The sequence below is a fragment of the Vitis vinifera genome, chromosome 13, assembly GCF_030704535.1.
Source record: "Vitis vinifera cultivar Pinot Noir 40024 chromosome 13, ASM3070453v1".
NCBI classification, from domain to species: Eukaryota; Viridiplantae; Streptophyta; class Magnoliopsida; order Vitales; family Vitaceae; genus Vitis; species Vitis vinifera.
This window is the reverse complement of record NC_081817.1, coordinates 337,144-354,959: the sequence shown is the minus strand read 5'-3', so window position 1 is coordinate 354,959 and position 17,816 is coordinate 337,144. Positions and strand designations below refer to the sequence as shown.

The 17,816-nt window shown below is 34.0% G+C and overlaps 2 protein-coding genes across 7 annotated transcripts; one reads left to right on the top strand and one right to left on the bottom strand.

The window, feature by feature from the left end:
• Positions 1-3,821: 3,821 nt before the first annotated feature.
• Positions 3,822-7,178, bottom strand: LOC100246802 (high mobility group B protein 1-like). 2 transcript variants are annotated; one of them, XM_002269362.5, is made up of 8 exons: positions 6,944-7,178; positions 5,965-6,052; positions 5,610-5,738; positions 5,444-5,501; positions 5,275-5,319; positions 4,704-4,784; positions 4,201-4,281; positions 3,822-4,075 (listed from the first exon to the last, which is right to left on the bottom strand). In XM_002269362.5, the coding sequence occupies exons 2-8, from the start codon at positions 6,033-6,035 to the stop codon at positions 4,040-4,042; spliced, it is 501 nt and encodes a 166-aa protein (XP_002269398.1). In that variant the 5' UTR covers positions 6,036-6,052; positions 6,944-7,178; the 3' UTR covers positions 3,822-4,039. The 2 variants fall into 2 exon arrangements, with proteins under 2 accessions (XP_002269398.1, XP_019080151.1); XM_019224606.2 differs by lacking the exon at positions 5,275-5,319.
• A 2,959-nt stretch (positions 7,179-10,137) lies between these two features.
• LOC100248530 (protein yippee-like) lies at positions 10,138-15,088 on the top strand. 5 transcript variants are annotated; one of them, XM_019223914.2, is made up of 6 exons: positions 10,138-10,528; positions 13,249-13,504; positions 14,026-14,069; positions 14,550-14,658; positions 14,750-14,805; positions 14,880-15,088. In XM_019223914.2, exons 2-6 carry the CDS (start codon positions 13,388-13,390, stop codon positions 14,935-14,937), a joined length of 384 nt encoding a protein of 127 aa, XP_019079459.1. In that variant the 5' UTR covers positions 10,138-10,528; positions 13,249-13,387; the 3' UTR covers positions 14,938-15,088. The 5 variants fall into 5 exon arrangements, with proteins under 5 accessions (XP_019079459.1, XP_010658289.1, XP_010658288.1 ...); XM_010659986.3 differs by lacking the exon at positions 13,249-13,504 and adding an exon at positions 12,454-12,565 and having other exon boundaries at positions 10,153-10,528; XM_002271413.4 differs by lacking the exons at positions 10,138-10,528; positions 13,249-13,504 and adding exons at positions 10,535-12,286; positions 12,454-12,565.
• Positions 15,089-17,816: the final 2,728 nt, after the last annotated feature.

Genomic DNA, 17,816 nt, shown 5'->3' with positions numbered 1-17,816 from the left:
GCACATCAAGCATGTCTAGTAATGGCAACACATCCTTATTATTGTTCATCTAATCAGTTTGGGAAAAAATAGTGAGCCTGAATAATTCCTTGAACAAATTGCTTACTTGATTATAATATTTTTTAAATATGATATTTATAATATGTCTATAAAATTAATCCCATTCCTACTAAAATATCCCACATATCCTTGGTAGAGATAAAAGAATAGGAAAAATATCCTGTTTTATATTCTCACACTTACCTCATGGCCAACTATTTCTGGATTTTTTGGGCTTTGTCTTTACTGATAAATCCACCATTTTTGAGGCTACAATCGACGGAACTTTTATCCATATCTCCAAGGAAAAGAGAAGCTTATCCAAATCCCCTATCAGTCAGTCCAAAATAAGATATTTTTCTGCCTAACTTCTCCCTAAGCTCCATCAGTTTTCAGTCTAAGGATTACTACTTTTAGTTTCAAACTTCTGCTTAACTAAAATCAACCCAATTTTCATATACTTACAGCTTAACTAGGCCTACCCCACCACATGATGCTGCTTAACTAAGCCTAAATTACCATTTTCTTTAGGAATGTTTTCGGAAGCTTGTCAATCTAGTCTCTAGCAGCTCATGCTGTGTTGTGCCATTGTTGAGTATGGTAGATCTAAGCATAATCTCATAGAATAAAAGTTTCCTATGCTTATAATAGTATTGTTGTTCCGCCCAAACAATAGTTTGTCAAGCAAAAAGTAAGCTCTCATAGGTGTGAAGTGACACAAACTACACAGATAAGAAATACTCATTCATTCCCTAGGAGTATCCACAATCAGGAAACAGAGAAAACGAAAATTTTATATATATATATATATATATATATATATATAGAGAGAGAGAGAGAGAGAGAGAGAGAGAGAGAGAGAAGTAGGGTAAAAGGCAGCATGATAAAATGCATGTATTTAAGATTACTGAGACTTCAAAAAGACTTGAAGTAATGTTTGTTTTTTGACCTAATTATAAATAAAACTTATAATCAAATAGTTTTAACAGTGTTAAATAATGAGAGGTATAGAAAAATTAATAAGTTATAATTAGTATTTAAAAAAGTTAAATATTTTGATTTTTTTTATCTAGTCAAAAAAATTTAAGAAATTAATAAAAAAAAATAAAAGCAAATAATACTTTAATCATCTCATCTCAGATCAATTGATTGTGAATGAAGTCAAATTAATTCTATTTACATGATACGACATCAATCATTGCGGGAGTCAACAATCCAAGGTGCATAATAGGGCTTAACCCATCCCACACAATTCCCGTTTCTTTTTTATGTAGTCCAACGTCACACTCATTCTTAGGGCCTAACAATCCGGATGGTACCCAATAGGGTTCGACGCAACCCAAACAACGCACCCATCTTCGGCCCTTGACTTATAGCAAGGTCTTAACAATCTCCGATGTTACGCAGTCATCCCAGAATCATTTTCAACCATCGTTTTCCCAGGTCGCAGATTCTTGATACCTAAAACCAACCAACCAACCAAGACAAGAATGAATAATCACAGCATCACATGTCTGTAGGCAAGAATAAGGGCGACAAATGACCGACATCCCCAGACGTGCAAACAGATTCATGATAATAACGAAGGCCAAACATTTGTTGGAACTGACAATGAGAATGATTAATGTTGGAGAATATGCAGTAGAATGATGGGAATTGAATTACAAGTTTAAATCATGATTAGCAGAGAAAGATGATAGAAAGAAAGAAAACAATGGGGGGTTTATGTAGGGATAATGGGTTGCTTTCCTTTCTCTTTTTTGCTTTTGATTATGATGGCATTTGTAGTCCACTTGAGCGTGTCCCTCGCGACCATGTGGCCAGCACTTTCTTGCTTTCCGGCGACATGTCGCAACATGGACACTTGTGAATCTATGGTTTCTTGGTTCCCATCATTACCATTTGCTATATCCTCCCCCCTCCTTTTTCTTTTAGTCTAATCCCCCCATCACATTATGCTTTTCTTTACAGCCCATCTTTTGATCTGGACTATATGAAGCTTCATTATGCCCCTATATGAAGTCTTAATGATATCTTGGAAAGGGGTTGCCCTTTTATAATGTTAAAGATGCACATTACTGTAATTATTATCATTATGGGATCAATCACATTCTTGATGCTGGACACATGATCCAACAAAAGGCGCACACGGTTCGACATGTTTGATATGAAGTTGTCTCCTAGATGGACCAAAAGGAACCACCACCCTGCCTGTGCCTAGACTAAGTCCCATCTTATACCTGAAACAACAGCTTGATTAGTTCACAGGATTCTCCAAAGTGTGGGGTTGTTTCGGGTTTTGGGAGATAATCAGCATCAAAATGATGTGGAGTGATTTGAGATTCATAAAGTGTAGGATCAAGAGGTAGTCATGTTCAGAATGTATGAACTTGTTGAAAGATTTGGGATAATCTTTGACAATTTGGGGCTTCATCTTTGGGCTTTCAAATGGGTTTGATGGATTTTCTGGGCTCGATCCATGGACCATTTAAAAGCCTCTACGAGAACCAGCAGGATCATGATGGCTATGTAGCATACTAATAACAGTAGCAAGAGAGGTGCAGACAGCTGAGGCTCACTGGTATTTTTTGTTCTATTCTCTAATTGATTGAGAATCGCTTCCTAATCCAAGCTACATAAAAAGAGCACGATAACCCTTGGACTGAAGCAATTATCAGTTCATCCTATAGAATTGTAGGCATAGTCTCTCTGCACTGGACTTTCAAGTCCATTCTGGAAACTTTTGTTTTCCTCCTGTTAGAAAGTGATTCAGGTCATATTTTAAATGGGCCCAACCATGTTTTGATGTCGCATCCTACCAACAGCATGGGAAAGAGGGCAACAATGCAACCTAGACAAAACATTCTATTAGATGCCTCAAAAAAAAAACCATCCATCCAGTAGAGCATCATACTCAAATTCTTCGCTAATCATCCCATCTTCCATACACGTAGCTTGAGATAATTTCCAAGAGAGGGGAAAATGACCATATCCAGTTTAGCACATCCCAAAAACCATGTTGAAGGAAAGCATAAGATCAACTTTCCTTGTCTTTCCAGGTTCGGGCTACAATATCCTAAACATAACTTGTAGAAGGTCCAAGTTGGGAGAAATTGTCCAGAAGACCACATATCCCTGTCAAAGATACAACTTACCTTCTAATTCTACCACAAAATCAGAGTTAAAAGGTATTACAATATCTAACAAAGAAGTGAAGATCCTTATATATCAGAACTTAAAAGATGCAATAAGCAGTTAATGATGTCTGAGGAGAGATTACTTTCTCCATAAACAATTTTGTAGAACATTATGTCACATCCCATACATATGCTGGTATGGAAGGACACTACAGAAAGTATACGGCATCATAACCTCAACAAACTACAAAATAATCCGCAAGGACTACAATTTAACCTACACATCAAGGAATTAAACATGATTTGACAGCGTAGAATAGTAGCACCATATACAATTTGGTAGTGTTGAATCACTTTCTCATTGTCAGCTAAACAAACTTCAAAATAACCAACACAGCACTAGCACACATGGATTTGCCTTTCATTGTAGAAACATGTGCTGCGGTCCAAAGAATGGGATTGTACACCAATTAAGAGTAACCAACATGCCAAAAAATGATACAAACCTCCAAGTGCACTCTTAAAAGCAGTTCCAGTAGTAAGGAATAATATGACTGAACCCCAATTTATATTTATCTAGTTCATTCATTTCCTGTTTACTGGTAATAAGGGAATAATAACTAAAGAAATCATGAGAGGAAGACCTGTGAAATGATCAGGATATATTTAACTGAGACAGGGAGTGGAACATATATGCATACGAAATACACAAGTAACCTAACATGGAAACTTAGCAGCAGTACAGGCTGCAAGCTTTCCCATCTCAAAACCAATCACACACAACCCGAAGGTATGATCATTACATAATCCAGAATTTATGGCCTGATCAACCATAAGGACTTAATCTATAAAACATGCTAGTTTCAGTCCTCATCCTCATCCTCATCTTCTTCCTCTTCCTACAAAGAGGTAAGGCAATTTTGTTAATACCGATTGGAGAAAGATATGGAAAAGAATGAGCTTCAAAAGGGGAAATACTACTAAACAATGGACAATGAGAAGAATTGGAACTTCAGAAGACTACCTCTCCAGTTTCCTCGTCTTCATCATTTACCTCAGATTTTGACCTGTCAGACTCTTCTTCATCATCATCAGCCATACTTTCCTGAAGCCAGATAAGCAAGTCAAGAAGTAAGAAGGGAAGAATAAAACATTATGGCTTGTTTGGAACATAAAACAGTTTTTAAAACTCAAAAAATACGATTGAATTTTTATTTTTTTTACTGAAAATAGGTTCTTGAGAATTTGTTCTGAAAACAAATTATTTTTTTAGAAAAAGAGGTGTTTTCTAGTGTCTTTTGTAGAGAATTCTAAGAAACAATAAAAAAAATATGGAGAGCATTTTGAGAACTTTTGCATTTTACTTAAGTAGATTAGTACTTACATGAAAGAATAAATCAAGAAAACTGGTTTCCATATTTGAGTTCCCAAACAGAATTTTGTTCCTCAAAACAATTAAGAACTGTTTTTGAATACGTTGCCAAACAAGCCCTTAATTTCTCACAAGATGGATGGGCCAATAATCACCTGTTTCTTGTTGTATGCTGCCATAAGCTTTTCATAGTCCGATTTCCTTTTTGCTGCTTTAGCTTCATATGGAGCTTTATCCTGGAAAACCCAGTAAAGAAGAATCAGGTCAATAGTTCATGAAGCATCACCAGTCTCCAAGCCAGATTGAAACTCTTGATGGAGAAGAGAACTTACAGACACTAAAAAGTTAAAATATCCTTTGCATAATTACTTATTTTGACTATTTCATATTAATGTTATTTCCAACTTGCCAGATCTGTCAAGAGGTATATATCTTACTCCACGTCCAGTCATTATGAGTCTTCAGGGCCTAGACAATGCCAATTATCTAGTGCTTCTGCAGTCTACATTAGATTGGCATTGGCTTGGCCACACAACTTAGAGATCCAAAGTCATCGAATATGTGCTTGGTGAATATCCAGGCCGAGTGAGAGCCACGGTGATAGGTTAAAGCAGCACCTTTACAAACAGAATTAATTTGATTCTCTAAGTTAAACTAACTAAACAAAACGGGATGACAACACATCCCAATCACGTCGAGTTACTTTTGGGAGGCATGAGCACTTACAGCTTCAGACAGGGATTTCCACTTCTCTCCCCCAGCTTTCCCAACCTTCAATTGAAGCATGCAGAGACCAAGGGTCAAATTCTCATTTCCTAAAGACTGAACTATCAAGCTGACCAAATGCTTTCAATGCAAAGAATAAAAGCAAAAATAATGCTAGGTAACTTCTTACAGCTGAAACAGCCTTCACATTGGGATGCTCTTGTTTGTATACCTTCCTGAACTCTTCTCTGCAGCATTTACATGGAAGAAAAGTTGAGAGATCTTCAAATTAGATCGCATCATTTAGAAAATACATGTTTCTCAAAATTCACCATCAAACATAGAGATGAACTTACAGAAACACAAAGAAAGCACTAGGAGGCCTCTTTGGCTTGTTAGGGTCCTTCTTGGCCAATTTTTCTTTCTTTGCCAATTTTTTGGTACTTTTATCTGCCTTAAGTGCTGCCTTTCGCTTCCCAAGCCTCCTGAAACAATAAAATATATCACAACACAATTCAGCCCAAAGCTGTATCTATTAACAAAGGGAAAGGGAACGCCAGAAGTCAACAAGGCTCACACTCAGAAGTCAACCACCAATCTAACAAGATGATCACAAAATCAAACAAAGTTACAACCATATCTACATCCTTAAAAACCAAGAAATTAAAATACTACGACTTTGATCAGTTAAAAAGTAGAATGTAAATGAACCTGTCCTCAACAGGCTTCAATGCTTCCTTTTTGTCTTTCCTTGCCGCTGCTTTACCCTTGGTAACCTTCATTGTTGAAGGAAATATTCCTGAAATAACACTACTCTGTTAGAACTTCTGCAGTTTGCATAATGGACAATATCCAATTTACATATCAATACATTAGGATAATAAAAAGGCCTTAGATTTAGGTTAGCCAAAGCCACAAAGGACACCATTTTCAATCTCAGAAAGAAAGAGAAGTGCTGAAAAAGGGCTTGAAAAAGGAACTGATTTTCCAGTTATTTTAATAATTTTCCTTTCCTTTCCTTCCACTGATTCTTTGTAGGATCCTCGCGATCACTTAAACTACCAAGCTTCTTTGTAAACTAGTTGCAGGTGTATTAGTTGGCACGTCCGAAGCCAAGCTAAGGGTTCAAGGGAAGGTTGAAATGTTGGAGACCAAATCAACAAAAAGGAAAAAAGAAAGCTTATCGGACCATTTCAAGGAATCAACAATTCGCAACAAAGTATACAAGTAACACCGTTCAGAAAGACTGTTTGTTTCCTAAGAAAACACACTCTGCACTAACTTTCTCCAAGAAAAAAAAAAATCCTTTTTTTTTCTTCTGCTCCATGGTTTATCATGAAGCTGGAAAAAGAAACCAAAAAAAAAAAAAAAAATCTTCTTCAACAGTAGAAAGACCAATTCTTTTTCTCGGGAAACAATCAGAACCAGGGGAGTTCTACCAATAATTTGCTCACATGCATATACATATAGCTAAAATCAAGAAAAATCAGAACGACCTGAGAAAATAAAAGAAACTAGCAGAAATTCATCAATCGAGCCTACCAAACAAGAACAAAGCCAACAAATTCCACAAAATTGTACAAAAATTCACAGATACCAGAAATTTAAGCTCAAAAAACACAAATAATAAAAAACAGAAGTCAAAACAAGCGAAAACAAGGATCGAAACTTAAAATAATAAATTCCATACCCTAGTAGGAGAGAAATGAAGGGAACAGCTGTGAGGAGAGAACAGAGTAAAGGTGTTGAAGACGAAAACAATAAAGCGGAGAGAATCTGTGTACGAGTCGACTGGGTGGTGGAGGTGGAATTTATTGGGTGACCGGAGGAGGCGGTGAAGGCGTAGATTTGAGACCACAAGGGTGACCTTGCGATAAAGTTGGTGACCTGCTATAGCCGGTTAAGGAGGCATCTGCTGGCACAGTATCCCGTACGCTGGCACAGGGCAGGAGAAGATATTTGTGAGGCGTCCGGTGAGACTACACGTGGCGGTTTTAGCGCCCTCCGACGACGACACGTTTGTTGTTTTCATGAGACCAATTTTATTGCCTTCTTAGTTCTTATCAATAAACTTTCTTTCTGTGATAATTTCAATTAAATAGACGATAAAAGTCCCCTAAAAAAATTTGTTACTATACCAATTGCTTTGGTAATTATGTTCTTAAAATCACTAATTAGAAAAGATTTAAGTTTTAAATAATAATTTAAAAATAAATTTTGATTTATAAAAATTAAAAATTTAAATTTAAAAATGACAATATGATAGATTTAATACGAGTCACTTCATCTCAATCTAATATCATTTATATAAATGACTGTCCGTCTCTATTTTTAAAAAAAAAAAATTAAACATGACTGAGTGGGTACAACACTTTGCTTGGTCCTGTTTTTATTTTAAAAAAATTTTAAACTACATTAAAAATAAATATATTTTATAAATAAATGAAATATTATAATTTGTATAATTTATTTTATTTAAAATTATATTTTTATTATTATTTTATATGTGTTAAAATTATGAAATTAAAATTTTTAAAACTTAATTATATACATAATCAATGTGAGAAGGTGTGGGAACTTAAAACCATCTTAAGTTTCAAAAAGCAATTTAAAATCAATTTTTAACTTGTTCTTTTTAATTTCAACTCGTTCTACTATTAGGGGTGAGGTGGGATGAGAATGGGTACCTCGTAAAACCCGTCCAATTATCATCTCTACCTGAACCATTGACATTTGAAAGCAAATCTAGAGCAAGTAAATTTTGATTAAAAATGTAAAAAAGGTTGCATATATGTTTGTCATAAGTGATTCAATTTGTTGAAAGTCAATAGGATTTTGATGTGATGCGTTAAGGAATAAAGGAATATGGGCAATGTTGAGTTTGTTAATACTTAAAATTAATTAAAATTTAAAATTACCTATTCATCCTTGGTACTCCGAGTCAAGAAAAGAAAAATCAACAACTTGTACAAAATGGCCACTACTGTAACATATTACTAAAAATTTTATCTTCAAAATATGCTAAAAAAAATTTGTGTAGCGTTTAGTTTAAGTGTATCAAATAATTTATATTAAGACGGAAATTGATAGCTTACTATAACACGTTTTAATAGCTTATATTTTATTTTTATCATACAATCTCATACATGGCACTCTAAGGATGTGTTGCTTCACTTTTTAGTTCTATCTTGATTTTTGGATAAACATCCAATGTTTCAAAAAAAAAAATTAAATTAAATATAGTTTTAAAAATCATTTTAAATATATATTTTTATAAATTTTAAAATAAATAATTATTTTTAAATAACATTAATATTATATATATATATATATACTGTAGAAACGGTCAAAACATGCAAGAAAATTTTTTTTTTTTTTAACCATGAGGTCATAAATGGAATTTTAGATGGGTAGTAGAGAACTTAGAAATATAACTTAGAAGAAGCTATTGAAATTTATATTTAAACATTATGTTTTTAAACGTTTTTATTTAAATAAAAATATGTTTTTCATATTAATTTTTTGGAGGACTTCCTTTTTCAAAACATTGATAAAAAAAAGGTAGAATCCATTATTAAGAATTTTATTTGAATATTATTTTTAGTATTTAAAAAATTCTCACAAAAAAAATTATTAAATGAGGTAGGGATGGAAGTAAAAATCAAATTGATAAAAACTACTCTAACTCAATTAAAATTGATCAGTAATCGAAATTAAATAAACCTAAAATGATTTATAATCTTTTTTAATATTTAAGAAATAAAAAATTTAGAATCATTATAAAATAGATTCAATTAATTAAATTTTAATTCAAGTATTAACAAATTATATTGATTAATTTAACTAATTTTTTCTTGAAAAATCAATGGCACAACTCAGGTAGAGTCCATAACAAAAACTTGTGGGCATAAAATAAAATAAAATAACGAAGATATATAAAGAGTGATCCAACGAGGCATTAGATAGGATCCTTGGGTGGGGACAAAATCCCCTACATCACTCAACTATAGAATACCTAAAAAGATTTTCAATAACCAAGGCTATAAATCACCACCTACCGGTGAAAAAGGTTGATGTGGGGTGTTTGGCTGTATTATGAGTCATAATGATGGTGATATGGAGATGAGCACTATCATTAATCCATACCCTACTTTAATTTAGGAAAGGTAAGACTTAAGAGCTGGTTGATGGCTCATTCTACCTCTACATGATTTGATTGTTGGGCTGCACTCCTAACTTGCCATGTCCATGGGCTTTGTCTTTGGCCCATTTGGATAAATTATAAATCTAACTTTAAAATACATATACATGTAAAAAAGAGCTCATAAGTACATAACCCTAATTTTTTTTTTCCATGTGAAAAATCATATGTAATGTCCACATGCCCAAATCATATAATTTTTTTATTTATTAATTTCAAGTAAAAAATTATACCAGAAATTGTTATTTAATATAACATATTTAACATTTGGTTATATCTTCGGATTATTCTTATTTAAGAAAAAAAAAAGGGTTTGAATGAGTGAAAGTATAGAAATGACTTTCATAATTTACATAAAAATTTAAGTTGAAGCCAATATCACAATATTCTAAAGGAATAATATTAGAGTCGTCGTCCAACCCAGCCCCCAGGTGATAAAAATAGCAGTAGAGACTCTAATTAATAATGCTTGGCCCACTCCCAATTACTTTCTTCCAAGTCCCAACTTGTGTGGTGGGCTGCGTGGGCTGCCCATTAACATAAAGCCGGAGTATTATGACTTGAAAACAAGAGGATTTGACACCGCTGACTATTCTACAACTCGGGAGGAAAGAAATTGATCTATTCAAATGATTTATTTAAGTCGGTATATAATTCCGCAATTGCCCCTTGCGCATTTCAGCCCGAGTTGGAATGGCCACGGAAGCCATTGCCAGGTAAGATTATGCCACGTAATCTATCCATGATTGACAGAAAAAATAAACGAAAAAACCCAGACTCCAATCTCCAAGCTTCCCTCGCCCCAGCTTGTATGCTGACACTCCACGCCAGACTTCAGCTGCGCGCCCTAATCCAGCCCAACCTGGTACTCCATTCGATGGGATCTGGAATCCATTCTACTCCACGAACCCTCCCTTCACCGCCGGCTGCCGCCGCCGCCGCATGCTGCTATGCCCTCCTACATCATTGTCGGCCTCCGCTTCCGAGGAGGAGAGAGAGAGCTTGCAAAAATTGCATGAGACTTGAAAGAGAGAGAGCGCCCGAATGATCATCTTATCTGTAGGTTTTGTACTGGTAAATTTCTCTCTTCGTATTTATTTCTCAATGTTGAAGATGTGTGATTTGTTTCTGAAAATGTTTGAAAGATCTTTAATATCTTCATTTCTGATTTTTTTTTTTTTTCATTTATGCTTCTGGATATACATCAATTGTTGTAGAATTAGGGTTTTCAATGCTGCTTGAGGAACTAGGGTTTTAAAACGACAGCCACATACTCAACTAGTGTTTATTCAACTGCCATAATTTTGAAATGCTATGTAAGTTGAAGACTGGAACATTAAGTATTCACATCATCCTTTAAAACGATGGCCACATTTGAAAACCGAGTTGTTATCAATTGATGGAGATGTTGTCCCCTTTCTTTCCACATTGATCTTATTTATTGTTGGAATTAGCCAATATGGGGGCCGGCCCTTGTTTGCATAGGTTTGCCCATCGCACTCTGCATTGCCCTAACTGGATGTAGGCAGTACACATTATTAGGGCCGGCCCTTGCATTTCGAGGCTGGTCAGTCCACCATTTGTAAATAGCATAATTTGATGTTGGCAGAATGCAATATAAGAGCCGACCCCTTATATGAGGGCATGGCCCTGTCCCCTAAGGAAATTGGACTGTTTCAAAATTTTTCTATATTTGTTATCTCTCACCTCTAGGAATTAAAGTAGTCTATTCCGTTCCTTAAACACAACACACCAACGACCTGTTTACTTTCAGTGATCCTTAACATCCACTAACCATTTTACTTTCTCACATTTGATTGTTGTCTATATTTGCAAGCCCTCGCCTTTTTCATTTGGGGTTAGGGTTTTTTTGTTCTTTTTTTTTTTTTTCATCTTTTCATTTATTTTTCTCATTTTTACATTTCAATCCAACATGGATCGCTCATGCAGCATTGTCTTATGTGGCAATGGGTTATGTGAATATTTCAACTTGGATGACATAAGCCTGATTGTGTGGCAAACTACTTAAATAAGAAGAGGCAATTGCAAATTATATACAGGTTCCTGTTTGGACTGCAGTTTAAGGAATCCTTTCATCATATTGTCCACTTGTTATGAAAAGGGAATCTTTGGGTTCATAAAAAATGAGTCTCTTTAAAGCAGTCATATCCTCCTTCATTGTTCCAAAACAGTCATGCTATGGTAGTTAATTTTTGCTTTGTTCGACGTTCGGTGAGTGATGCCCTCAATTAAAGATGTACTTCTTAGTTGACATGGATCTTTTGTGGGAAAGAAAAGAAAGAAAGCGTGAAGAGCAACTCCTTTATGTTTATTTTGGACCTTATAGAAGGAGAGAAATAGGAGAGCTTTTTTTAAAACACCATGAAAGCGAATTAAGCAATTAAATAATCTTTTATGTACATGTTCTTGGATTGGGTTAAGGAGCACATAGGAGATAACTCCTTATTTTTGTTTGACCTTATTGTTTGGTTGAGTTGAAAGTAAGGTGAGGGTGTTGTTTCTTGTGTTCCCCTTTGCATTTTTGGCCTTTAGCACCTTTTATACACCGTGTGCACTTTTGTGCACCCTTTGGGTAGATGCTTTTAATACATTTGTGATCACCTATACAAATATTGCATTTTTTTGAACAAGGTATGGTTGCATAATTTCCCTAATAAAATAAGGAAAAAAAGCCATAGTGTACACTTCTTGTCAGGTTGTCCTTTTGCAGAGAAAAGGTTATATATTAGCAATTGGGTTGTTTATTTGAGAGCTGAGAGCTTTTCTCTGTATATATTTTTCTTCTCAAGTGCAGTGCAGCAGCATCACCCGGTATTCTTCAACAATTCCCTTTGGAATCTTCTATTGCTTCACATCACTTCCCACACAATTCAACACATTCTTTCACACCCTTTACCAATCTTGTTATTTTTATTTTTATTTCTGAAAACTTATCTAATTTTTAATTTGTTGGGTTCTGCATCCACATCTTCACATAGATTGTTGTGGGTGGATTGAGAAATGGGGAGTGTGGTCAATCTTGAGGGCAAGATCTACAGCTGCAAGCACTGCCGGACCCATCTTGCTCTCAGTGAGGACATCATTTCCAAGGTTGTTTTTGTCTTCCTAAATCCTTGAGCAATTGGATTGATGTTTCAGTTTTTTGAAATTTTCAGTTGTGTTTTGTTGATTTTGTTTGTTTTGTATAGTTTTTGTTGGGATAGTGTGTAGGTTCTGTTTTTGTGGGCATTGTTGATGATGAGTTGGTTTGTCATTTGTGGTGCTGAGAATTGAGATGGTGAATTCAGGAATTTTGGTTGTCGTGATAGGATTTCTTTCTTAGTGATGAAGACTTAAAGGAAGATCCATATGATGAATGAAGAGCTTTTGGGTTTTTCTTTGTAATTCTGTGGATGGTTTCAGAGGGAGACCTGGTCAGGAGTTCTTTTTTCTTTAGGATTGTTGCCTTGGGAGAGTTTCTGATGCCTCAGCGGTCAATCCCTTCTTCACCATTTCAGAAATGAAAAAACTGAGGATACCCCATTTAGGGTTTCCTCCTTTTTTATAGCAAATTCTCATTTAATTACTCCATCATGGCATGATTGAGTTTTTTCCATAGTAATTCCTTTGTGTTAATTTTCATGAAAAAAATTTGTGTTTTCTGTTGTTTGTTCCCTTGACTAGTGATGAAACTCTTTGACTTGAAAGCTAATTGGATGTCATAGCTGTGTTGTTTTGGTGACTTTTGGATGTCATCATCTTGTTTGAATTACTAAATCCTGATTTCTTTCTAGGTCTCCAAGATGGAATTGATTTTTCCGTTTTTAACTGGGTTAGAGATTAGAGGTTTACCCATCTTTATGACCTTGAACATTGTTGAAGAAACAGTAAAAGCAATTCATTGAAGCGTGGTTTCTTTTTATTGTGAGAAAAATGAAAAGCTGTGGTCTCATGGAGAATGGCTGCATCTTCCATCAACACAGCAAACCAAGTAGTTCAGGCAATGCTGAGTCAATTTGTTGTATTTGTTCTGTGTTTGGATCTCTAAAGGTGAATAAGTACTCTTGAATACCTTGGCATTGAAATGACTCTCGCAACATTTTAATAATTCTCAAAGAACTTCTTGCCAACTTGCATAATTTCCTTAAATTCAGAGAAGTTTATTCTTACAAAATAAAGAACTGGGAATTCTACCCAGTTTCTTCCTTCTTATTTTAAACTTTTTTTTATTCTCTTGATCATGATTTCTTTTTTCCTTGTGATTGGTTGCTTATTTCCATGTTTAGACTTCATCTAGCACAAACATGTCCAGTGCCTGGGGTTATTAGAAGGAAACTTCTTACATATCTATTTTGATTATTTCAAAGGCAGGCTTAAGTTGAGGCCTTGGTAGTGGTGTGGTGGTGATATTGGAGAGTATTTCGATGATTGTTTTTATTGAAAGTTCTTTTGATTCCATATTTTTTATGTTTCTTATTTTGATTTTGATTTTTCAGTCTCCAATGCATGTTAATTAGAGTCTTTGGGAAGTAAAAATTCTGACAAAATATTTCTCGTGTTCTTTAATTCAGTCTTTCCACACCGTGAATGGAAAAGCTTATCTCTTCAATAAAGTGTAAGTTTTCCTTGATTTTAGATACCACATTCTCATATGTTAATGCCGGATATCACTTTCTGGGAGCAACTTTATATGGAACAGAAACACAAATGATTGAAAAAGTTTACTGTTTAAATGCCATTGAAAAATTTTACTGTTTATATATGGTATTTCGATGAAATTAGGCTAGTAGGATTCACATGTGTACCTCTCCATTTGAAGATTCACATGCTAGTTATATACATCATATGTTTTTGTACACAACAATAAATTTAGTTTGTTGCAGCGTTGTGAATTTCTTTGGAATAAGGTAAATATTTGTTTATCATATAACAAGAGAATAGCCATTGGTTGCCCATCAAAATTGACCTAAATATGAACAGGGATTGCCATGGATGCAAATAAGTGAAGTTTAAGTTATATATAGAAATTTTACATATAAAAGAGGGTTATATGTGTCTATGTGCTTACAGATTTAAAAGTTTGATTCCCATTCAGTGTGAATATCTCTGTTGGAGTGCATGAAGAGAAGATGATGATGACAGGAATGTACACTGTTGCTGACATTTTCTGTGTTGGGTGTGGATCCATTGTAGGATGGAGATACGTAAGATCAGGAGACATTTTTAAAAAAATAGAACATGAATTGTGTATGTTCTAAAAATATAGCTGTTACTGATTAGGATGATTTCTTTCAGGAGACTGCCCATGAAAAGGCCCAGAAGTACAAAGAAGGAAAGTCTGTCCTTCAACGGTGAGTAGACTCGTTTTTAGGAAAAGCTGTTTTGTGGAAAGTGTTTGAGATGGCTGTCCATTGCTGATGAACAGGATTAAGATATCGGGCCCTGACGGAAGCAACTACGGAAGTGATGCAGATGACGCTTGATTGATCTTTATTTTAAAATGTACGTTCTTTTAACCCCTACCATTTTTATTTGACTCTTGGATTCTGGAATTGGCAATTTCTCATTTCAGTGGTTTTCCTGGCTTGTGCTCAGCTTGACCTAATAAAATGGATGCAGGCTTTATATTGTTCATTCTGGTAGTTGATTTACAAGCATACCTTAAGGCTTGGTTTGCAATTTGAAGGATGAATTAGCATCAAGTAAAACTCACATCAATTAGGCTATAGCAGTGAATATCTGATTTTTAAAAGATGGGTTGCTTTCAACTTACTAAACAAAGCATCCAGCTATTACCTAATCCTCAGTCTTAACAAATACTTGTGATGTTAGATATTGCTCTTGGTGCAGCTATGGCTGTCTTTGCCAAACCCCAATAATTTGCTACCACGCATACAAGGTTCATCTTTTCTTGGTCAATGCTCTGCCACCAAACTTGGAACTTTGCAGATAAATTGATTGACTTGAACATATTTTTCCTAGTTTTTAATGAAGTGGTGGTGGAACTGGTTGGATTGATGTAGATGAGAGCTTATTAAATTGAGGGGTTCACCTTCAGAATACATCTCTCCTAATTTCCAATTGATATAATTCATCCACTTGCTTAAATAAATTGTGAAAATCACTGCTCAAAGCAGAGTTAGGTATGAGTTGACTGCTGTGATTAAGCTGGTTGGCTTGATATGAACTGTTGCAAGATCGACTAAAGATGAAGTCTTCAATCTTTGAGTCCTCCCTCATCCATTTATCTATCTTATTACTGTGATTACAAGGAAAAAAAGAAAAAGAAAATGATTCGTCTGCTGTTACTATGGCTCGTGTTTTTCGTCCTATATTTTGAGCCCAAATTCTAACAGCTTAAATTTTTAGGAAAATTGATTATTTAATATGATATCAAACTGCCAATTAATTAGATATGTGATATGGGTGTGTGACGGCATGCTTATGTTTTTAGGAAAATTAGTTGTTTAATCTTATGCCTCCCTGTGGGTGTATACAGTTAACTTGCTCTTTGAAGCTATGTGGATTATGAACTAATACAAATATAATGTGGGCTATATTCCAAGGAATCAGACATGCAAAGATCTGTGTTGTAAAAATTTAAAGGGTAAAGTTGTTGGAGATTTATACCATTTCCATTTCAGAGGGCAAAAAGTAAGTTAAAGTTTCCCAACATGGATGAAAATGTCAAAGTGTATCCTGTAATCTGTATCTACAAAACAAAAAAAAAAAAATTCAGAGTCCAGACAATTCATCTAAATCCTACTTAATTCAATGCACAACGTTTGAGTGGAGCATATTTGGGGAGAAGCTGGAATTCCCGGAAAAAACAAATGCAACAGAGTAGTGAACCAACTATTTGTTCTTTGTTTTCAGTCACCTTTTGGTTTTTCCTTCATTTGGTTGGATTAGTAACTTTTCAAAATAGATTTGACTTAAAGGTCTAAACTAACTTGCATTCGATTGATGATTTAAACCAAATCAATCCAATCTTTAATAAGCTTGATTTGGCTCTTTTTTTTTTTATCGGTTCAATTTTGATCAAGTATAAACCAATCATATTAATCGGGTTGGTTAATTTCTTTTCTTAAAATCAATGGAACCACTCTTTTTTACACCAGATGAGTTAGGAACTAAAGCCTGGAGACAAAAAAAATAATGAGAACTAATCTTTTAGAGATGAAAAAAATCCAACTAAATCAAGCTTATTGAGTGATCAAAGGAGGCAATCCCCTACGTAATCAACCACAGAATGCTTTATAAAAAAAAATTCAATAAACTAAGGTTCTTAATCACCACCTACTTGTGAAAAGGGTTGACGTGGAGTGCGATGTTTGGACAGGTGTTTTGGCCATGTTATGAATCATAATGATGGTGATATGAAGATGAGGACCATCATTAGTCCATGGGCTACAATAGTTTTGATGGGTCATTCCACCACTCTCTTTCACTTGTTCTACTTCCGCATAATTTGATTTTTGGGCTCCACCCCTAGCTTTCCAAGGCCCATGGACGTTGTCTTTGGCCCATTTGGATACGTTGCTTTATTTTGTTTTTGGGTAAATTACAAAAATCATACTTTGTTTTTAATCGTTCCTAAATGTTAAATAAATTCTTTCGCTAAGGAGTTGAAAAGGTCTACATGTTTATTATATGATTTGGACATTTAGTTTAGTTGAACACTCTTAATAAAATTATCAAACACCTTCAAAGGTTGTTTTTTAAGTTATATATATATATATATATAAAGGAAAAAGATAAAAATAAATAAATAAATAAATAATAAAATCTCTTGTTCTATTGTCCACAAAAAAAAGTTAAGAAAGGAATGTCAAAAAAATGGATTTTTCATTTTTTTTAAAGAAAAATAAGAAGAATTATTTTATTATATTTGGTTCAAAAAGTTTGAGAGAAAGAAAATATAATGAAATAAAAAATAAAAAATAATAATAGTTTTTTTCACTTATTTGATTATAGAGAAAGTAACTAAATTATTAAGGAATATACTTTTCTGGCCTTTATTTTTGTTTTATACTATTTTCTTTAATATTTTATTTCCTTTTTCTTTTTTCATGCTAGCTAACTTTAAATTAAGAAAAAAATAATTACTTTTGTAAATTTTAATTTTTTTTAATAGTTTTGAGAAACCAAATATAGTATAAAAAGTTTTAGAGGGTATTTGTTTTTTTTTTAAACTTTTTATTGAAAAAATAACTTGCTTTTAAATTTTAGGTTGTTTGTTTTTCCATTTTTTTATAACTTATTATAAATTTTTTGTTAAATAGAAAAAACAAAAATATTTAACTTTTTCTAAATAGAAAAAGTAATATATTGATTTTTCTTAATTTTTTAATATTTAATA